The following is a 23,450-nucleotide window of genomic DNA, read 5'->3' on the forward strand; positions in this document are numbered from 1 at the left end:
TTGCGGTTTTTCCAGCTGAGAAGGCTTGAAACAAGAAGTGATGCAGCGATCCATTCAAGTGGCATATCTGTAGTACAATGTTAACGTATGTGGTGCCAATCCCTGCAGTCAAGACAAGATTATATGCGGATGGGAGACCTCCTGAGAAAAGTGTTTGAGCATTGCCCCAGCCAGAGGGAGTCACCCTGAGCTCTCCCTATGTCCAGAATCTGCCTGAAGCAAATCCTGCCATCAGTCACAACTGTCGTGTTTTTTTTGTTGTTGTTTTGTTTTGTTTTTTTTTTTTCCCTTAGCTAGAACTAGTTAAGTAGCCCCAGGAGCAGAGCAAAGTAGCACATACCTCACCTGGCTCATCAGGGCCAGGAGTAAAACCAAGTCAAACTTCCAGTGCTGTACCCCAGTGAATTGAGCTGGCCTGAAACACTGGCCATGCAGCTCCACAGGCTCCAAGTAGTTGTGCTTGTTCCCGGCACTGTCAGCTTTGCTCTGGAGAGATGGCTCTGGCACACTTCCAAACTTCGCACCTGAAACAGTGACTAAAAGCTGCAGTACACAGCATTTATGCCTCTAACTCAGGGATGTCTCAGCATGATACCTGCATGTGCCATGTAACAAGTTGAATCCATTACCCTGTTCTTTTCCCTTTGCATCCCTTGCTCCTTACACCTTGGCAGTAAGGTGAGCACAGTCTGGTGTTGGCTCTGCCCTTAGGCAGGCCTGAGTCACTCAGGCCATGCGTTCATACCCTCAAGCAGCCAAGGGATTTTTCCCTGGACTTTGATGTTATGAGTCACCTTGGTGTCCGAGTGCTTTTTCTGCTCTAAGTGACGTAATATTGATAACCCTGAGGAACAACAAGCTTGATGGGAACTCTGTGGGGATCTTGAGCCTTGGGAGGAACTAGGACGGTCTTTCAGTTCACTACACGTTGCTTGGCTAACACTCCTAACAGCTTTTTTTTCCCTTCTGTTTAACCAGAAATTTCTATTCTCTCCTCCCTTACCAACCTCTACAAATTCGCTTTTCCATCCTCTATTTCTTCTCCCCAACAGCAGGGAGAACCTGGGCACACACATACCCAGATAGCTTTGGACATTACAGAAGCAAAGAGAAAGTAAGGTCACACAGGAGTCTTATCTCCAGCTTTGCAGTTCTGGCCTGCTTTAAAAGCAAGACACGTATTGCCTTTAATTATTCATTTGGGTAACTGCAACCTCTGAGCAAACTCTCTTAGGCTGCCGACTCTTCTTGCTGCCCATCTTGCAGCAGCAGGAAGCTATGGGACACTGAAACACCTCAGCATGCAGGTACACGAACCACCAGAATAACTAAAACATTTGTCAGAAATAAAGTGCAGTAAAGCAAAGAGAAAAATAAAGCAATTAATCATTCAAACAGATATGAGAGAGAGAGAACGGCAAAAGGAAGCCGATAGCTTGTGCCGTCTTCCTCGGAAGACTGTCAGCCCACTGACAGGAAGATTAAGGATGCTGATGGGAACTCCTCTCTCAGTGCAGTTAGCTTTAAAAGCATAGGACAATAATCTACTTTTACAGGTCTGCCTGTGGCTTTCCCACAATGCGTCTTTTGCTCCTGTTACTCTAAATAATAAAGGATGATCCCTTGCAGTGCTTCATTTCTGGCTGCTGCCCTCACAGCTGAGGTGGAAGTATTGACTGGAGTACTTGGGCATTTATTGGATTTGCAGCTTTTCTGATGTGTTAAATATGTTTTGTCCTGCTTAACTCATACAGCTCTGTGTACACCAGCATTTGCTGGTGTAACCACCAAAGGTCCAGACCCTCTGCCACACTTCCTTTGTGAGAAGACCAAAGGGTGAAATATCTAGAAGGCAGAATATTAATTTCAAAGCACTGGTTTTAACAATGTACTTGACATTGGGCTTGAAGAGCCTGCGCAGCTTTCAGTTCACCTCTCCTTGACCCTCTTGGGAGGACAATACTCACTGCCATATCCGCAGCTTAAGCTGGATTGTCTGTTCCAGGAGCTCACTCCTTTAGGAACCTGTTTAACAGAGAGAATTGCACTGGCAGATTGCCCTGAGTGGCTCCTTGAGTTAAGTTTTCCAACTGTTCCCCTGGCTTAGTTACTGAATTGGGTAATCAGGGGTTGGGGAAAAGCAAGAAGGGGAAATTATTTAGCAACAGAGTCAGTGCTGTCCCTTCTCCCTGTCCAGTAGAGGCTAACTTTTTACTACTTGCTTTTCTTTTACATTCCTGTAATTTTTTGCCTGAGCAGGAAAAGAATGAAGAACACAATCTTACACCATCCTCTTGTACCAATGTTTATTTTCAGCCTTGTTTCCTAGTACCACAGGGAAGGCCTTCATACATCCTGTACCTGTGGGGTGATGCATCAGTCACTTGCTCTGTTTTCTGTGTACTTGAATCAGTCTGTCCTTCCTGCAGCTTCAGAAAGGGGCTGTGCTATCATCATCCCTGTAGTGATTTCCATGCTGAAAGATAATTTATGCTGTACACACAGGAACCTTCACACTGCAAGAGCCTCAGCTCCTGAAACACCTCACCTAGATGTCCACAAGACCTGTCCATTATTTGCAGTTCTTAGCATCCACCTGGTGAAGACTTATACCAGGCATAAGCAGTGCAGAAAAAAAAAAAAATAATAAATAAATAAATAAATAAAAACTTGCCTCTGACTCGTTTCCCTTAACCCATTCATCTTTTTTTTCTAGGCTGAGGTTCTCCAAAGGACACACCAAGCCTATCTGGGGGAAGAGGAGTTGAAATAGGTGTCAGGTGTCTGTAGACAGAGGCTGTCTCAGCTCTCAGCCAAAATGCATTTTAGAGTCCTAATGGATAATGCCACTGTATACCTGTAAATACACTGTTGTATCCTTAACTGTTTTCTTGGCTATTTGATGGGGATAACGCATACAACGTAAAACACCAGTGAAGTTTTAAAAGTAATTAATATATTTCTAAAATGTCAAATCAATAATTAAATTCACTAGATTTTTTTCTTGAAATGCAAGTCAATAGCAGGTCATGCTGTGACCAAAGCTTTAGTCCAAGGTTAGTGTAGATAGCACTGCTACGTTTTGCAGTCAGTAGGCCCCAAATGAGCATTAAGGTTGTGTAGGTGCCTGACCGAGATGGTGGCCCATCTGCAATACACAGCACTGATTTACATCTTCATCCAGGCGATAGCTTTTTTTCCCTCCCTATCGAAACAGATGCAGCTACAGGGTTTGTTTCAGGCTTTGTCTGAGGGATTAAAACCATCTCAATATAATCTCTTTTTGTTTTATATACTGATAGAAGCTTTAGAGATGAAAATTAATGCCACAATGGATTTCATTAATCACACCAGGCTTGGTTTGCTGTAGTAGGCACATCCAGCAGAAGGTGCTCACAATCAGTTTAAACATTAAACTCCCTCCTCTGTTTAAATACTGCTGATCAAATCTCTGACAGTATGGCTACCGCGTCAGGGCAATGGGATTCCTTTAAAAGCTGTAGATCATCTTGCCTTATGGCGAGTCCCATTTCCAGCAACGCTGGCCCCATTTGATCGCAAGGACAAAAGCTCTAACAAAATCAGTGCCTGGGGAACTGCTGGGAGATAAAGGAGGAGTCACCTCCGGGTCACCAGCAAGAAACAGGGTCCATAATAGCCAACGGTCACCATTACAAGATGGGGGCTGGCAGGATGAGCATGGCATGAGGTAGCAGGTCTCCACCTGGGTTTTGGACAGCAGGTGTTTGCATGACAAAAAGCACCACTGGCATTAACCGCCACCAACAGGACAAGAGCCAACAATGGACGAGTCCTGCTAGCTGGGCTATCAGGGTGCATCCCCCACAGAGGGCTACATCCCGGTGGCAGATGGCCAGAGGGAAGTTTGCATTCCCCCAATTCTTGCTCTAACCGTTAGGAATAATCTGCAGCTCTCCAGGGACCTGGGTCTGACGTGAGGCAGGAGCCAGCCATGCTAGAAAACTGCACCAGTTCTCAACCATCCCAGCCAAACACAGCCTTAGGACTGATGCGTTAGGCAGCTGCATGAAGATGCACATGGTTTAAGTGAATCCTTTGTGGAGGGAAAACAAGCTTCATGGAAGTCGGGGCTAGAAGTAAAAGTTAAAAAATTGTTTCTTTTGACAAACTTCCAGAAGTCAAAACTACAGCTTTCCTTTCAAATGAATCTGTTCAATCACTATCAATTAGAGCATCTCCTGAAATTAAACCACCAAGAGAAACTGAGGAAACAGTCCAAGCAGACGTAACAACTCACACTTCTACCCTGCCTTGCTCTGCCTCAGCCTCCCCTCCTGTGGCAAGAAGTAGTGCCTGGATCAGAGGGGAGAAATGAAGTCAACAAAAACAGAACTGAAGGATCAACTCCATGGAGCTCAGTTACCTGGCAATCCTGCCTCTCCCCGGAGCCACAAGTGCACTGAGCACAACTGACTACGACTCCCAACATTCCCCGAGGTCGCTCTGAAGGTAAATGTTCTCGGGGAACATCCAAACCAATCTGAAATTGAAAGCAAGCCCCAGTGGCTGTTGGAAGCTGTAGTCAGCTCTCCAGGGGCGAACTACCGAGTAGAAAGGCTTGGAGAGCTGCTCCCTGAACCAAAAGAGCCCGGCTGGCAGCAGGCAGGGAGCGCTGTGCCCCTCCTCGACCTTCCCAGTACCTACCCGCGGGGGCTTTTCCTCCCTGTGCCCTCACCAGAAGCAGCCAGCTGGGCACGGTGCAGAAGCTCCGCTCCCTCCCCAACCCCCCAAGGGCACCCCAAAAGGCCGATGAGCTGGGGGGCTGGGGGGGGGAGCCGGGAAGGCGGGGGCCGGCGGCGGCGCTCCCCGCCCAGCAGCGGCAGCCGCGGGCCGGGCGCGGGGGGCGCAGCGGAGCGGTGGCGGCGGCGGCGGCGGGGGAGCCTCGCAGGGCCATGTCGGCGCCGTGCCTGCCCCTGCCCGCCGCCGGCTCAGCACCGGCGGAGGCGGACAGCGCCGGAGGCATGGAGCCGCCCGCCGGCACCACCGGGACCGGGAGCAGGACCGGGGCCGCCGGCTTGGAGCTGGCCCTGGAGGAGGAGCTGGCGCTGCTGGCCGCCGCCGGGGAACCGCCGGAGCCGCCGCCCGTCGCTGCTGCTGTCGCTGTCGCCGCCGCCGCCGCCCGGGACCCCGAGCTGCTGTCGTTGATCCGGCAGAAGGAGAAGGACCTGGTGCTGGCGGCGCGGCTGGGCAAGGCGCTGCTGGAGCGCAACCAGGACATGAGCCGGCAGTACGAGAGGATGCACAAGGAGCTGACCGATAAGCTGGAGGTGAGGCCCCGCGCCGCGGTCCTTTCCCCGCCCGAGCTCCCTCTGGTCGTGACGGGGTCTAAAAGCAAGGGAACGAATTAAAAATAACCCCCCGAAAGCCCCGAGGCCTGGGGGAGGCACGGCACGGCCGGGCCGGCCTGCAGCGCCCCGGCCCCCGGCTGCTTTGCCCCAGCCCCCGGGCGAGGGCACGGCCCGGAGCCGCCTCGAAGTTGGGGCTGTGCAGCAGCAGCGAGGTGCTGGGCATGTGTCAGCCTCCTGCTGGAGCTGAGGCATTAGGCAGGGCAGGAGATAAGCCCTGGTGATACGGCTCTGCTTGCCGGTTGCTCTGAAAAATACCTACAGGTATGGAGATGTTTAGCTCAACCCCCGGGCTCCTGCCATTTATTGATTTTTTTTTTAAGGTTGATATGGAACTGTTACAAAGAAAAGGACTGGTGCTGGCAGCTGCTTTTGGAACAACTCTCCTGCACGACTATGCACAACTATCACCCTGCTCCTTTCTCAGAGATACTCTTGAAATTTTAATCCCCTAGCAAGTAACACAGGGTACAAGAAAAAGCCTCACTCACCTTCCTGGAGAGTTTGAACAATACTGGGTTAGCATTTAGATTTCAAGTCACAGCCCCAGACCCAATCTTTCTGCACAGCCCTGCATATTTCTGTGTTCATCCCTCACAGACTTTCATCTCTCAAGTTCAAGAGGATTCGTGAAATTAATGTATGGCCTTTGTTCTCAGACTGTCTTCTTCCCAAAAGGGGAAATTTCTCTCTATTACTGAATTTGGCACTTCACGCTGGCTGGTCCCTTCCTCCTTGCAGGGAAATCTCTCTGCATTTATTATTCTGGTAGAAACAATAGCGAAGGTGACATTTGCTCAAATTGTTATTTAGCAGCACTATTTATCAGATTAGAATTTCCCACAGTATTAAAATGTGCTGGAGTGAATGTTTTCAGGTTGATCTTTAAGCAAGAACAGACGTATGTGGCATTGTGCTGACGTGGTTCCCCTGACGAGTTGGAGTAAAACCTTTCCTATCGTTAAAGAAAAATGCACAACTTGAGGCGCTTCCTGGGCTGCTGGGAGTCAATTCTGGAGACTCAAACACCACTCACTGCTCGCAAAATGTAAAAGTGAAAAGGAGAGGGGAAAACTAAGAACTATGGCTTTAGAGTACTTTAACTAACATTCCCCAAATGGTTCCCTCCACTCTTCTGGGCCCATTTGGAAGGCGAATGAAGGGGTGATAACTGCAGCCAGTTGTTTACATTTTTCATCCTACTACTGTAGCTCTAACTTTCCAGTTGAATAGCAGATTCCTGTTTTTCAGGCTATGCATCTGATAGGAGCTATCTGCTTACAGGTCAGGTTTTTTCTGCTGGGTTTGGCAGATCCAAAACTGTGCTACTTCACACACACACAAAACCCAACCTCAAACGTTAATATTCTGTAACACAAGCCTTGTAAGACTCACCTCTGCTGATTAAACGTTGGCCTCCTCCTGTTGCCACTGAAGTAAACAAAATTTCACAATAAGCTTTTCAATTTTGGAGGAAGGCCCCACATGTTACTTCTACCCCTACACTGACAGCTTTCTGATGATGACCAGAAGCAAAACTCAGATGAGATCCTTAGTGACAATTGCTCCTAGTGTAGGGGTGTAGGAGTACCACTTAAGAGAGATTTCCTCCCAGGCAGCAGCTCAGAGTTGGTTACAAGAACTCAGTGAAGCCTTTCCAGTTCCTACCAGCCAATGTGCTGGCCTGTGCTTCTGGTACTTTGCCTCAAGACTCTGCCTTTGCAGTGTTGTCACTACATTGTCGGTGAGAAATGTCTCTTTCACTCTGTGCTTAGATTTGTTCCCTGGGGCAGTGTGCACATGGGACACAGGTAGCAGCCCATGGCCAAATCGGTTCTAGTTCTGCAGGTGTTACTGAAGTGCAGCACTCCTACCATAGACCTACTCTGGCAGCTTTCACTTCAGACCCTGAATTCAAATTCATTTCTAAACAAACTTGAAGTCCTGTAATAAATTCTGATATGTAATCTCAGTTTTACCCTCCACAAGTGACTAAAACAGTTAATTTCTTGTTCCATTGATACCGAGAAGCTTGCCCCACCTAAGCGTTTTTCAGTGCAGACCCTCTTTGTCAGCTGGAAACTCCTCCTTGCTCCCAGCTCATTAAACAAGGACCAGCCCAGCTCAGTCAAGTCAAAGAAAACCTTCTTTTGGAATTAAATACCTTCTAGAAAACAGTTCCACACAGAAATCAGCGAGCAGCTGGTGGACAGAGAGACACTTGTAAAACATGAAACCCTCCTACTGAGGACAGCAGTTTGCCCTGTCATCACTACATGCCAAAAAAAAAAAAAAAAACAACTATACAGATCTGCAGCTGTGCAGGTGCTGGGGTGAGGGCAGGCAAGGGGAGATGGCTGCAGAGAGAGGAGGCAGGGGGGATTGGTCAGCAGGTGAGGACTGGCTTGTCCTCCCTCTTCACAACAGCCTCTCCATGCCCCACTGCACCCTTCCAGTCTCTCCATCGTGAGAGAATAAACTTGCTGTTCCTCTCCTCCCTCCAGCTCCTGCCTGTATGATGGCTGCTTATTGGAGCCATATGTAGCATGGATTTTCCCTTGCAGTAAGGCACTAAAGTGGTTTTTAAATGATTGGCAAGGCTTACCGATGGCTTCTAAATCACATTTGAGTATGTCTGCGTGCACCAGGGAACTTCAGCTGCGCTGCTGCTCCTCAGCAGGCTGAAGTTTCATCTTCCATTTAGAGAAGGCCCTGGATCTTTCTGAACGTTGCCTAGCAGTGAAAGAGACAGAGCTGTAAAACCCAGCATTTCTGTGTGCTGCTGAAAGCGAAATTGTGGCTGCTCCAGCCACGCTTAGTTGTCATAGGCCTGGTGCTAGGATCTCCTGCCTACCTATTGCATTAAAAATAATTATAATACTGCTGAGTGTTTGCAAGGAGTACTCTTTCCTTTAGCATCTGGTAACACAGGGAAGTATTTTTGCTTAGGGCCAGTTTTTTTTTTTGTTTGTTTGTTTTAAATCAGCCTTCCCTCATATTTGAGGGTTTTCCAGAAAGTCCTGTATTTTGTAGAATAATTTGGAAGGGCACAAGCAGGGCGTTGCTGTTCTGGAAGGGATCTAGAAGCTTTGGGGATAAGATCAAGGAACATGGCATCTGCTGCAGGGCAAAAGAGGTGGACGATCAGTGATAGCACAGGCCAGAGGCTGCTGGAGAAGTGCAGAGCGTTGACATTCAGACCTGCTCAGGAAGGTGACAGAGACCCTGCCAGGGAGGCTGTGTGTCATCAGCAGTAGGCACCCAGGGGAAACAGCCACCTCACAGCCTAACAAGCAATAAAAAGCCACTTCACATAAATGCAGTGCAATTTTCCTTCCCTCCTAGAAGCTTTATTTTCCCCTCCTAACATAAGCATCATGGGGATTGCTCACTGGAGGATGATAACCTCAGAAAAATGGGAGAGTGCTGCCAGCGGTGGGCCCACTGGGTTTCTGTTTGCTGAGGCACATTCCTAAAAGGCTCGTGAATCTGGTAGAGAGTAACCGCAGGTTGTTCTGGGGAACAGAAAACAAATGATAAGGAGAGGGCTCCTGATCTTCTAGTTTCCTCACTGATCTTAGGACACAGCCATGTCCCAGTCTGTGACCATTCAACAAGTATGCACATGGCTTCAGTCACCAGGGGAAATCCAAGCTCAGAATTTCAGAGCAGAGATTCCTTCAAATGGGCACAACAAATCTGTTTTGACCTGATTTGCAGCTCTGTAACAGTCAAGTCCTCATTTTACTGAGCCTGTAAAACAACCAGAAGTTCCACCAGCTTCGTGCTGTCCCTTGTATTGCAACCAGTCCTAAAGTCACCAGACCTGAGAGTTGTTCCTGAAAAACCTGCACCCCAGAATGAGCACATGCAATGCAACTACTTCATTATATCCACCACCACCCCAGAGGGGACTGCATCAAACAACAGAATTACTGTGGACTATCAAACCACCAGGCAACTAATTAGGTCAGGAATAGAAGGAACAAGCGGATAGATGACTCAAGTTTTGTTTGTAAGACCCCAGTGACAAGAAAGATGCCTCATCTAGATTCCTCATCAGCAGGAAGGATAGTTTGTGTAATTTTGACTATAAAGGCAATTTTTTGAAGAATTATGCTACTGCCCACTGAAATACTGTGTTGGAGTTAACATAGGCTCCGCTAAATCAATTGGCCTGCCTGACCTATATTTTCCACTTATTGACATGCAGCCTGCTTTACCCTTTTGGCAGTTGTTTCAGTAAAAATTCAATGCGCTGATCTACAGAGGCCAAGGACAGGCCACGTGCTGGAAATTGGAAGCAAGTTTAGTGCCTGCGACCTGTCTTGACATGGGATGGGATTGCCACCTCCATAGTACTAGAGCGTGACCGTGCCATTCTCCTTCCTGCATGAAAGGAGGCAGTACTAAGCGCAACAGAGGGGAGGGAGGGAGCATTCACTTCTTTCCTCCCTTCTTAACCTCTTGTTCCCTCTCCCCTGTTATCTAGCACCTAGAACAAGAGAAGCATGAACTGCGGAGGCGATTTGAGAACAAGGAAGGAGAATGGGAAGGAAGGGTGTCTGAACTGGAAAGCGACGTGAAGCAGCTGCAGGACGAGCTAGAGAGGCAGCAGGTTCACCTGCGCGAAGCTGACCGCGAGAAGACACGGGCTGTCCAGGAACTCTCCGAACAGAACCAAAGACTCCTGGACCAGCTCAGCAGGGTGAGTCGCCGCGGCACAGCAAGGGCAGGCACCCAGCCGCCCTGGGAAGGGCTCATGGCTTGGCTCTGAGCAGCCTTTCTGACAAGTGAGTGGGAAAAATTGCTTAGGGAGAAGAAATGGTTCTGCATCCACACAGATTACACCAGTGCATCTATAAAACACACTGCCTTTAATCTGAATTTTACACCTTTAAGGAGCATTGCATTTCATGTTTTGGGGGTTTGAGTGGTCATTTAACTCATAGATACCTGTCTCAGCTGGTTGCATCTAAATCTGCTTTAGCAAGTCTAAGTTTATGAACAGGCTAAAAAAATGTAAAATGAGAAAAAGACTTATTTGTGACAGGGTGAGAGGCTCATTGCTAGCCTCCCTTTTTAATATCCATTGTCTATGAAGTTCTTAAATTGAACATACTGTGTTGTTCCAAGATGGTGTGTCACTGCAAATAATTTTGCCATGTTTAGATGTGTGAGAACCTCCTGAAATTCCTTGGAATGGCATGTTTCAGCAAAGAGCTTAGCCTCTGAATGAAAGAGGATTTATAGTAAGGCTGCTACAAATCAGCCTAATTGACTGGCTGCTTCCAGCATGGGTTTTCTTCCTGAGAGCAAAAGACTTAACAGTTGCTGCCTCCTCCCCCAGAAGCTGACCTGTCTTCTAGAATTAAGAATCTTGTTTTTTTTCTCCCTACTGGACAGTTGGTACAAACCATAATTTTACTGCTTGAGAACACAGTTACTGTGGCAGATGAAAGCATTTTCTCACCAGTTGTATATTCCCCAAATTGCATAGAACAAAGACACACACCACAGACTCATGCTGAAGAGGCCTGCGTAATGGTAGGAGAGCATATTTCAGACCGGATTTGGTCAGGGGTGAGACTCGGGGGCTGACACAGATGTTTCTTAAGGGAGGGTCAAGAGCTCAGTTACAATTCCAGGACCAGAAGACTGAAACGGGCCAAGCACACAGGTCTGTTCACTTGCTGTTACTTAACCTGAGTGCAGTTTTCCTCTGCCTCTGGAGGTAAGAGGTCTTCAGAATAATGCTCTGTACTGGCACTTGAGGAAATCATCCCTCAGTCTGCTGTGGTTTTCTTGTCAAGCACTGAAAAACAGTCACTTTGTCTGGGGATTTGATTTTTACAAAAATATTTCCTCAGCTCAGGAGAGCTGCTAAGTTTATGAGGGCTTTTAAAGCACTGTCTCCCAAGCATAGCTAAAGAGGATCTTTCACCTCTTCCCCGGACAGAACCTCTCATGTACAACATGGGTAAGAGGTTCAAGCCAAGCCCTTGTGATATGTTACATTTTTTATCTGGTGCTCAGGACTTGGCTCTCATCAGATTTGGTGGCCCGCAGGGATTTTCTGTGTGTGCACGATTTCCATCATTGGTTAGGAAATGTAAGATTTTATGGTCCCAGTGGAAGCATAAACTAGAGACCAGCCTAGAAGGTAGAAGAGGAAAACCAGACAGCTTGCTTTGGGCTTTAAACAGCATGGGATTATCCTCATATGACACTCCTGCTGCAGGAACCTCTCACAGCCCAGCTGCTCAGACAACCTCTCTGCAAAGCCTTGTGACAAAGCAGCCACCAAGTTAGGTCTTCTAGCATGCAGTGGCAAAGCACAGCTTTTGTTCCCTTAGATCTCCATTGCTGCCAGAAATAATCTTAATCCACTCTCTTCAGAATTACTGCATCCCGAAGTTGCTTCCAGGTGCTGCCCTCACTGCTCCAGTCCCACCCAGCTCCCAGCATTGAGTAGGGGACAGTTGTTCCACAAAGCACAGCTAAGGCAGGGTAGGGAAGGTAAGGTAGCAGCTTACACTTGCTGAGGCTCCCCAGCCAAGATCAGTGCTCACTGAGTCTGTCACCTGGCTAAGAATCGCCAGTAACTCAGGCACTGCAGTGGATATAGCTGGAGCATAAAAAGCTTTCCTAGAGCCATAAAAATCTGGGCAAAATGAAGCCAAGTTGGGAATGGTCTGTTGTTCAGCCAGGGCTTTGGTTCAAGCTGTTAAAAATCTCAGCATTACATTAGCACTTGATTACTGGGTGCTTGTTATCCACATTTGCTGCTCCATGGTGCAATTCCATCATGCTTGTCTAGTCTCTTGTTCTGAAGATGTTACATATATAATGCTTGAAGCAGCAGTAGTGCTTAGACCCTGGCCATCCACATAGCTCTGGCTCCTACTACTACTTAGACTTTCAATAAATAAAAGGACATAGAGCTGTGTGGACATGCTTGCCTACAGCCATGTCCCCATAGCCTGGAGTCTTGCTCAGGATCATGAGCTGAGCACTGGCAGAAGACAAACCCTGCAAAGGAGCACTATTTTGGTTTCTGTGAACTCAGAGGTGTTGCTGTTATCCCCTCTGCATTCCTGGTTCTGAATTTTGCATCTCAGTGCGTTGTTTGGGAGGAAAGGGTTAAGAGAAGCCTGTGATAAGGCAACAAAAACTTCAACTCTACCCTTATTTACCACTGAACACCCTACTAGAGGCTTCACTCACAGGAGGACAAAGAAATGTTACTCTGGTATGAGACATTCTACAAGATAGATACTACCTCTTTAAAATTGAATTTCTGTGGTTTAGCAATTAACAGCTCATGGCCCAGTTTCACAAGACGTGAGCATCTCTCCAGGGGAAGGCATTCCCTTGGCACGAGAATCTACGTGTCGAACGATGGGCTCAGCCTCACGACCTACTAGCCCACATGGTCTTGCTTGCTTCTTTGGGAGTTCCCAAGCTTCAGCCCCTTTTACCTCAAAGCAGGGCAGCATCCACCATCTCCTTCATCCTCCTTCCTGCTTCAATACTCTTTTACTATCTAATTAGTCCTGTGATTTTTATTTTATTTTTTTTTTTAATAAAAATAAAAACTTACCTTCCCCAGAAAAGGGCCAACCCCACACTTTTTTCCCCAGTCTGAGCCTGGCACAAATACTAACCAGTCAAGCACACGCTCCCACACACCCACACAAGGGTAGCAAAGGCACCCAGAAAGCTCTGCCTTGCAATTCAGTTGTGGGACTGAAAATTCCATCCCTGATTCTGGCACTAACTGGTAAGGAAAACTCAAGGATAGGGATTTTAAGTCTGTTCCAATCCCTAAAAATGGCGGTAACTGTCTTGACTTAGAGTTGCCACGAGGCTAAAATAAGGGCTATAAAATGACTTGAGGTCTTCTGATGAGATGATCATATAGGAGAACTTTACATATCTAATAATAGTAAGTAGGCTATAAGGAACTTTGCCTCCTCTTGAAATACGGCCTTCAGTGTGGTTCTCTGCTTCTAGCAGAGCAGAGACACTGCCCAGTTACAGCAGCATTAAACTGTATGAAAGTGAGGTGGGATCGACTGGGAGCTCAGTGAAAGACATGACTCAGATGCGGAAGATTGAGTTTAAGATCTCCACAGTAACCTTTTTTTTTTTTTTTTAATTTTGTAAGTGATGATTAAAGCCCCGTTCTGCATGTTCATTTGATTCCCCTCCCCCTGCCTCAGCACAGCAAAGCATGTAGGAATTCTCAGTAGCGCATCCATATGGAGCCAAACACTGATTTTACAGAGGAAAGCTGCAGAGCACATACACTAAGGTACACACTGCTCACCATAAACACTCCAAGTACAGGAGGCAAAGCGCAGTTCTGCTGAGAAAGTCGTGGCTTGGAATTATGTGTTTTGTTTCCAGCTCCTTCAGTCTCTCCCATCTGTTTCAGTTCCTCGTTTGAAAAAAGAATTTCATACACTTTCTATCCTTATAAGCTCAAAAATTATGGGGGTGGAGCCACATAGGCAAAGATCTCCTCTTGTGTGTGCTCCCAGCAGCTCTAACACAGTAAGCCCTGTCCCCACCTTTGGGCTTCTAGGAGCTAGGAATACAACAATAACAAGCAGCCCTTTGCCTATAATAAGGCAACATATTACTACTTTGTCAGGAAGTGAATGAAAAAAGACTTTCACACTGTTTCTAAGTGACTTCACCAGATGGCTTTCCCACACACTTCCTGCTACCAGCCCTGGGCTCCCATAGCTGTTTGCTGCATGGAGCTTGGGCGAGGATGTATCCTTCCAGTTCGGTTGGGTTTCTGCTATGGTGCACAATGCATAAGGAAGTAATTTCACAATGTCAGGCTCAGGTAGGTGTTTTTTGGTTTTTTTTTTTTTTTTTTTTTTTTTTTTTTTTTTTGCAATGAAAACCTCTTTTGCAGCGGCAGGAAGAAGCGTGTCATCTTGCACTGCTGAAATAGCTCTTTGTGTTTAGAGAGGAGCACTCAGCCACCACAGCGTCCCTCCGAGGGACCCTCAATCACCAAGTTCGTATATTCGCTCAGCATCTAGTGCCAGCACGCTGCTACAAAGAATGAGGTGTTTCAGTCAATACCTCTGGTACAGCAAGATGATGATCGGCCAACCCACACGTCTCCAAAGGAGGCTGGATTTGCTAGCCCCAAACCTTCCTTTCAGTAATACTGCAAGTGAAGGAGATCTGTTTCCAGCTCGGTGCTGTAATGTGCAGCACAGCTTCACAGCACAGGCAGACTTTGATTTGAAAGAAACATTTTAATTCAAGAATGAAACAGCTATTATATTCTCCTTTCCAAATCAATTGTGTTTTAAATACGTCCTTTGGTGGTCAACAACATGCCTAGAAAAAAAAAAAATGGCTCTTTTGTCAGTTATTGATTTGAAGAGCTTTTTCTGAATATTGTTTATTGGGTCTATCAGCATAGGAACAATGCTGAATTTAAGAAATCCAGACTAATCACTGAAAAAGAAGTTACTAGAACAAGTGTGCTGGGCAAGATTCACTGCTTTTTCCATGCCAGAGATATGTAGCCATTACGCTATGAGTTAGCTTGCCTTTAATTCCTTATTTCATCTGTACAGGTGCTTAATACAAGCTTCCTTATGTTTGTTTATTGAGTTGTCTGGAGTAGCCCAGCAGGGTGTATTGAGAAAGTCCATGCTTAGCGCAGAGGCGAGTAAGTCAGGCTCAACTTAAGTACTGCTCTGGGGCTTTATTTTTTTAAACAGAAAAGCATCCTGAGCTGACCAAAGCTCAAGAAGAGTTGCTTTGACTAGCCCCACACTTCAAGGTGCAGTCATTCCACTGAATTTTGTTGTTTTTTTCACCTGAACGCATTCACTGGAGTTACTCAGAGGGATTTTGTAGAGTCCTGCAGAGCAAACCTTGGTTGGCATCACCTCTGAGCCATGTAAATTCAATAGGGCAGGGAAATTGCACAAGAGAAGCCAGCATCCCTTTCTGTTGAAGGGGCTGAAGCAACCTTGCAGCAGCCTAGGCAGGGCTACCTGTGCCCCAGGGCAGGCAGACAGCCCTTCCAGCACAGCTCTGTGCCTGGCACAAGGTGCAGTTACCCTACATGTGGTGGGCTGAGTGGGAAGCAGATTCCAGCACATCAAACCTCCTGTTATCCACACCAGGCACCCTCCAGCTCCCTGCCCCTTTGAAGCACCAGCAGATCCCAGCACTACGTAACCAGATCCCCAGTCTCCTACTGAATACTGATTCCTGCGCAGGCAGGAAAGGCTTCCTCATTCCAGCTACTTCTCCCCTAGCAGAAAGCACTTGTTAATAATTCAGCTTCGTGCCACATCAGGGCTGGAGTGCTGAGGCTTTCTATCCTAAAGCTGTAAATATAGGACGTGACTGCAGCTGCATTTTCTCACCTGCAAAGTCCTACAATGAGATGATTCAGTGCCCTAGAAGGTAATGAAGACATCCTGAGGTCACAGCTCACTAGTGCTCGCCCACCAATCCATCTGGAGGAAGGAAGACAGGCAGAAAGAAAGGCTCAACCCCCCGGGGCAGCCTGACCAACCCTGCAGCACCCATTAACCCCATTTCAGGGCACCAACCAGAACAGGGCCATCCAGGAAAGGGTTACAAATTACTATCGAGGTGAAAAATGGCTACTGTGAAGGTGGCAGAACTACACAAATCCCTGCTCACAGACTAAAAGGAGAGCATCTATGGGGCTGGATGGGACCTCATCCTTGCCCGGGGCAGTGGGACAGGCACCCCTCCATCCCTGGGGACCCCTCGGTGGTTGCTTGGTGACGGTACACTGCATCACAATGTCGCCATGGCGACCGGGTGTGATCCTACTGCTTGTGATGCGGGGACAGTCGGCGGACACGCAAGGAGACGCAGTTGTGACGTCCGAGGCGGGCGGGCGGTGGGGGCTGTGGGCTCGGCTCACTGCTGGGACATGTCCCCGGCATCCGCCACTTCACCTTCCCCCCCTCCCCCCCGCTGCTTCCTCTGCTCACTATGATTTTTCCCCCCAAAAAAAATTTACCCTGGGCTGCCATGGCCCGGGAGATCTTCATTGTCCATGCCACCCGCAGGGAGATGCTGGGGAAAACATTTTCTTGTCTTCGTAAAAAGAGCCTGTGTAAGCAGGTGAACCAACCGGTACAAGGGTGTCTGTGCCATGGCTGGGCATCATCCTGGGCACCCTCCCTGCAGGTCCAGCTTGGGGGACACAGTGCAGTAGAAATGGTTATTTGTCACAACCATTTCACCTCTGCACCGCTTACAGCTCATCTCACAGCCTTGGAGGCTTGTGGTGCGGGGTGGAGCAGCAGGGACTGTCCCCAGGAGACATCCCCAGAGCCCAGACATCCTGTCCCTACTCTCAGGCAGCATATCAGCTGGAACGAGGGTGCAGAGCACCATCTAGGAGAACACATGCAACTGTTAAGCACCTGGTAATCAACTATACACAGTTCTTCCTTGCACTTCAGCTCGCAGCCCTGCCTTCATCTCTAGCAAGTAGCTCTGGAGCAGATCTCAGGAGTTTCTGCAAGGCTTTTTGCCTTGAAAGATTTTCAGACCTTCACAGCTTAGTGATGCTGCTAGCAGGAATCCAACATGAGACTGAAATTGAACTTGATATGTGATGAGGAAATAAAAATCTGAATGAATCCCTTCCTCCCCTCTTACGCAGCACTAAAAATGTCAAGTGGCTATTCTGTTTGTGTCCAGGTCTCGATGGTTAGAGGAACTGCTTTATTATGCAGTAGCTCAGAGGTAGGGAAACGTGGGCAGAAAAGATTTTGTAGGAATATTTCTGCTTATTCACACTTGCTGTAAACACTTCCTCCAGGAGATTCTAGAAAGTAGGACACAGAAGGTGTTTGCATCCAGCCACTGCATTACTAGCTAGAACCAGAGCTAAACACAACTCAAGGCTTTACAAATCTGCACATAAGAAAAAACAATTAAAAACATCTGATCTTTAAAGTGCCATTCTGGGTTATAAACTTTGCGCACCTTGTAATGAAGTCTTTAAAATCCTTTTCTGTTTAAGTGTGATTGCTTTTTCTAAATGCAGTTTAGTAGACAATAGCCCAAGAGGAAAGTTTCTTCTACGCTGAAGGGTTTTTGCAGGCTGCATTAGGTGCTCTGATTATTCACAAAATCATAGGGGCCCCTTGCAAAAACAGCCTAGAGCTTAATCAACAGTTTGTTTAGAGCTGCATTTAGCAAAATCCAGTTTATTTTAAGCACAGATATGGGATCAGTGAGAGTCTTGCTGACTTCTGATAGATGCTCCAATGCAACAGAGAAGGCTCATACTTGCCACTACCACTTGTGAGGATGGGAAATCCCATCAGAGATGGGAACAAGAAGCTGCCCAGAGGTGAAAATACAACAGGTAGCAACTGGCAGACCAGGACAAAAATCAAGTGACTTGCATTGCAGAGGAACAGTGATAAGAGGTGTCCCATAAGTAGATCAGGCAAGAATTTCATTTTGAAGAGGTACAGGTTGGCCAAACAATTTTATTAGGTGGCTTCCTATAGAGGCTTAGTTCTGTGGCTGCAGAGATTTGCACCAGCTTTCTTTCAGACAGGAAAGTGTCTGAGTGGGGACTGCCAAGACCAGAAGCATGTGGGAACATTCCCATTAATGGTTCTCATCATCTCCTAATTACTCTTTCCTGGAAGGCTTTAATGTTGAAGCATGTAAAGAGCCTTTTTAAAAGCAAAAATTACTTGGATAGGTTCAGATGGGATATTATTCTACCAAGATTAGTACATCAATGCAGATGGGTAATAAATATAGAGCTATCACAGGAACTGTTGCGTATTTGGGAATAAGCGGGCACCTAAGGCATCCAGCTCTCCTGAATTTGCCCTTTCAATACTATTCACTGGTTTCACTTTGCATTTTATCTGACCTAAAAGATCTGTTGTTTTGTCCTCATTGCTTTCCCTTCTGTTGTTCTCCCACCTCAGTCTCTCTCCTCTCAAAAATGAGTTCAGACAAATTACCACCGTCCTCAGGCTGGTCGTTGTCTCTGCAGTCTTGTTCCTTGAGCTGATGTGAGACCATACTATTGCTCAGTTCCTTTGGGGTTAGCCTGGCTTCCACTTCCAGTACATCGAGAGGGAAAATTTAGCCTTGCTACTTCCCTTGCTCTCTACATCCTTCAAAGTCTGTTTCTGAATCCACTTCCAGACTTGGCACTGTTTTGTATAATGGAGATGTTCTTTTGGAAAGCTATTTCATTGGCAACTACTTAGCATAAGTTGTTCATGGTTATTTGTTAACAAAGCAGCATTGCAGCTGGTTGCCCACGCGCTCAGAGGAAGGAAAACCAAAGCCTTTTACAACTCAAGCAGAGACCAGCAGATTTGTTGCTCACATCAGGGCCCTGGGGCAAGTGCCAACCACAGGACTTGTTAGAGGAAAGGGACTACACGTACAGAAGAGATGCACAGAGCCATTAGCTTTTGTCAGGTCAAGTGCTTCAGGACCAAGTAAACAGGTTTCAACAGAAGGGGGCCTTTGAGAAGTACTTAACTTTCCCTTGTTACTTCACTTGATTAGCAGGTGCTTTGCATAGGTCTTTTTGTGACACCAAAAAAAACGATGCACTGAAACTAGGCAGCAGTTGTCAGGGTAAGCCTATGAAAAAGATCCTAACAAAGGAAAATTTCCTCTCCATTTCCATTGGCAAGCAGCCTGCACAAGAGTTTGAGCCATCTTCATCTTACAGAATGCAGATGAATTTTTTTATTATTTAATGTGTAGATTAGGAAATTGGGGAAGTATATCCCATAATGAAGTACACCACTCCAGGAAAAGGGTATTGGTGCAGACAATTACTTATAATTTAGGCTTTATTCCTCATATCCCCTTACGTATGGGGCAGTGCACATAAGCTGTAGGACAAGAATTAGTGTAGACATTAAGGAAAACGTTTAACTGTAAGTTAGCTGAGCAGAACAGAGTGCCCAGAGATACTACAAGGTCACCCATCAAAGGAGGCTTTTGGTAAGTGGCGAAGTAGTCATCATCAGACAGGGCTGGCCAGTTTTTGCCTCGGTATGAAAAGAACTGGGCAAAATTGAGCCTGAAAGAGGCCTTCTCTATCTTTTTTTTAATCTGAGGTTTCTTTATCTTTTTTTAGAGAAAATTATCATGAGGTCAGGTCTTCCTGCTGTTTCTGAATATTGAAGAAAAAAGGCAGAGAAGCCCAAAGAAATACTCACAAGTAATAACTGAGCTCGAAGACTTTAGAACAGAGTTGCATTTTCCTTCCACACAAGCATAAAGCAATAGAGGGGTCAAAACAAATGCAAATTGGGAAGAATTCAGAGGTAGATTCCAACAATTTCTTGAACACAAAGTCAGGTATTGTGGGAGTTGCATATTCCAGCAGATTTATGTTTCTATGAAGCCAAATGAGAAAGTCTGAAATGATACTTTGCCAAAATCTACGATCTCCTCTGAACTATGTGATATTTTTCCAAATAACATCCATTGATCGGCTATGAAGACGCACAGAGATTTGCTAACTCAAATGATTTCTGTAGTTCTTGCCTCTAATCCAGAGAGATTTATTTCCCTAGACTTTACTGAATGTCGTATTTCACCTTGTGCACAAATTCTTCCTAAATGTTGTGCTTCTTTATTTCCCTCTCCACCTTAGCACCAGGGACCAGACTTCAATAACTAGTAAATATTCAAAGCTTTAAATGCTCAAGGCAAATGCTCATGGAATTGATGATTGCAGTGGTACCTCCTCTTCCTGGGGCCTTTCTGTCCTTGAAGCACTGGGGCTATGGATGCTCTAGTCTCCACCAAAAGAAACCACACTGAGCTGCCCCATACTCCCCTCTGTCAAGGCAAGACAGACCAAAAAGCTGCTATTTAACCTGCTCAGGCTCATCAGGCTTGTTTTTGTGATATGGAAGAATGAGCTCACCCCAGAGAAAGGTGGAGGAGGATGATGCACACTTGGGAGCATCAGTTTTTCCTGCCAAAGGCAACTGCATGTCCCTGATGCTTTTAAGCTGAATAAATGCAGACACCTTGAGGCCTCACAGCCAGCACCTGACCTTTATGTAGAGTCCATGCTGGACACAGACCCCAAAGAAAGCAAATAGAGAATGGTTCCACATAAAAGCAGGGCTGGAAGTAAGCAGAAGTATTGCTCACGAGCTATTTTCTTGACTGACTGGAATAGACACACTGAGCATCTGCTTTGACTACTTGGAACCCCTTGAAGGAAAAGCCAGGTGCCACTGCAGAAACATCTGAGATTGTGCAAATCAGTGGTTGCAATCTAAAAGAACTCCTCAAAACCCACCTACAGGGGATTAGCAGACTGATTTACTTCATTTAAAGAGGCCTCCTCCATTCCAGGCATTATCTGACCCAGCAGCTCAGAGCTACTTACTGAGATTAACTCTGGCACCACAAGACACAGTCCGTCAGCTGAGGGCTGCCTCTCAGTTGCTCCTTCCTTCCAAGGAAATCATTTGCATCAAGGCTTCAAAAACTTAGGAATTTCCTTTCCCCATCCTTCATCTCTCTCCATCAAAAGAAAGTATCAGACTAAAAAGGCCAAGTTGTGAAGGAAGGAGACAGGCAACACTTATCCCTTCATTAAAGGTCACTGCCTTGCCTCACAGGAGGGGGAAGATTTACCCAGAGCAGGGCAGGGCCAGACCATGCAGCTTTAGTGCTCTAGGTCCCACGTGTTGGCCACCTCCATCAGTCTCTGCTCCTTCCCATGGCCAGGGAGCACATGGCTGATAAAATACTTCGCTGTGTGAGGCAGTCAATGCAGAAGCCTTTTCTAACAGCATGAGCTTGTTTGAATGAAGATATTAGGTCTCCTGCTTCCCTTAATCTCCCTAAGCAGATCTAATAAGCCACGCCAGGCCAGGGCAAATGGCCTAGTCTGACCAAAATGCCTGTTCAGACCCATGTAGCATCACACGTGCCGTTAACACCCACCCACAGCCAGCTGGCCTCTGTGCAACTGGGCTCACCCTAGGGACAGGGAAGGAGAAAACAGCTGGTTATGCTGGAAAACCATTGCCAGAGTGTACACACATCTATGCCTATATATACATGCACCCCACTTCCTCTCTTCCTTCCCCTCACATCACTCAGTGAACAAGACATTTGCATGAGACACCTGCTAGTATTTCAGGCACGTGAAGCGGATGGCTTTCATTAAGGCTGTGTCAGCACCGCAGACCGCAACCGCTTGCTTATACCTCCGGGCTGCTGATGCTGCAGAGCACAGACAGATGGGCAGCCATCTCAGCACCACAACAGCCTCGTTCACCCCTTTGTGTGACAGCAGGTGAAACCTCTGCTGCTGGAGAAGTTGGAAACCTCAGGGCCAAGTGGTGCTGCTTTAATATCACAGGGAGATTTGGGGTTTCTGCAGCTGCACACCTCCCAGATTTACCACAGAAGAGGCAACAATTCAAAGGCACGCAAATAATTGCTTTTTGGTGCATTCCACCAGCATCGTTAGGCAAATGTCCATAAATACCCTTCTCACATATCTTGTCTCACTGAGATTATGCTCGTCTCCCTGGCAACTGTCAGATGATGTATAATGCTAGCAGGGATTAGCCCCAATGAGCCTTATAACCCTTGTGTAAATTCCTGCTCTGTGAAGAGACCTGGCCAAACCACCTTCTTTCCAGGCAATGTTAAGGTGTTGCCATAAATAATATTAAATCCAAGAACCTTTCAGTAAACTGAGTAAGGATGAAAGCTAATATGGGGCTTTTTAAGTGGTAGTATTTGCCTTGTCCTCCAGACAAATAAGTTCGAGACGCGTGGATATACTTGGTGTCTTTCAGCTTGAAAAGTAAAGCTGTATTTTGAATCAGTGCTTAAGAGAAGGCTTGTGCTGAAAACTTGGGCTCTAATATCTTTATCTCCTTTGTCCCTGGATGCCAGTGGGGATCATGCTGGGAAATTCTAAATCCCCACAAGAGCTTAAACTTATGCTATGCTTTTTTAACCTATTCATTTCTGAAAACTAATCTGGATTCAGGTCAATGTTTGAAAGCCTACTGACACCAGTTGCATCAAGACTTCCTGCCCCAGCAAGCGGCTATGGCCTGCACCTTATGCCCCCACTCCTCAAGCAGACGTGACCAAAGCATCTCACCAAAGAGGTACAACCTCACCACCACTGCTTTCTGCGAGCAGAGAGCATTTCTCTGAGTAACATACCACATTTGGGTCTAGTGAGGAAGTTGGTTGTCTCCAAATCCCCATTTGGACTGCCTGTACAGTCACAGCAGGCTTTTGCCATGCACGATGTCATGAGCCCCATCCATACATAGGAAGATCAGAGTATCCCAGCTCAGGAAGCCAAGCAGCACCGCATTATAGATAAGCCTTTAGGGGCTGAGGTGTCCAAGCAATGACAAACAGCCTGTGGTGCACAAGTGACATGTTTAAACTACTTTTTTCTTCTTCAGTCCATTTGAGTCTTTATAATGTCCCAGCTTGGCAGCATCTGCTCTAATTCAACAGGACATAAAAAAACCTTTGAGCAGAGCCAAGGAAAGGAAGCTAAAAGAGGAAACATCACCCTCAGCAGCAAAATCAAAACCAGATACACTGCAGCCGAAATCACAGAATTTCTGTAATTAAATATACAAATCTCTGGCACGGTGCTGTGTTGATGCAATAGGTTGTGGTGGCTTTCTATTAGAGAGATCAGCTGGAGAGCTAGGGAAGGGCTCCAGGATTCAAGTCACAAAACAGCCAAGGCAAGGGGTGAGAGGGAAGCTGGTGTAGGAAAGGTAGTGGCAGGCAGAAGCAAATCTAAGGCTTGGCACAAGCTCGTTAACAATGATGCAACATGATTTGCTCGCAGGCTCTGTGGACCTGTTTGCTCCCCAGCCATCTGCCACCTCCAGCGCACAATCTCATCACATGAGAAACAGAGGGAAGAGGGTCAGTGGCCTAAAGCAGGTGGTTTTTAGCACAGAGAGGATTAAGTCTTTCTAACTAACCTGCATACCTCTGCTCTGGCAG

General features: G+C 46.8%; 1 protein-coding gene across 1 annotated transcript in view; it reads left to right on the plus strand.

Annotated features, from left to right (window-relative positions):
• Positions 1-4,934: 4,934 nt before the first annotated feature.
• The window catches only part of BICDL1 (BICD family like cargo adaptor 1), a gene marked incomplete at its 5' end in the record, with an annotated part of 47,590 nt that continues 29,074 nt past the window's right edge, over positions 4,935-23,450 (plus strand). Inside the window, 2 exons of the mRNA XM_082773721.1 lie at positions 4,935-5,309; positions 9,880-10,095. Coding sequence (XP_082629847.1) covers positions 4,935-5,309; positions 9,880-10,095 — 591 coding nt within the window. The remainder of the gene's footprint in view (positions 5,310-9,879; positions 10,096-23,450) is intronic.

The sequence above is a fragment of the Aythya marila genome (genome assembly GCF_965140915.1).
Source record: "Aythya marila genome assembly, chromosome: 17".
Taxonomy (NCBI): Eukaryota; Metazoa; Chordata; class Aves; order Anseriformes; family Anatidae; genus Aythya; species Aythya marila.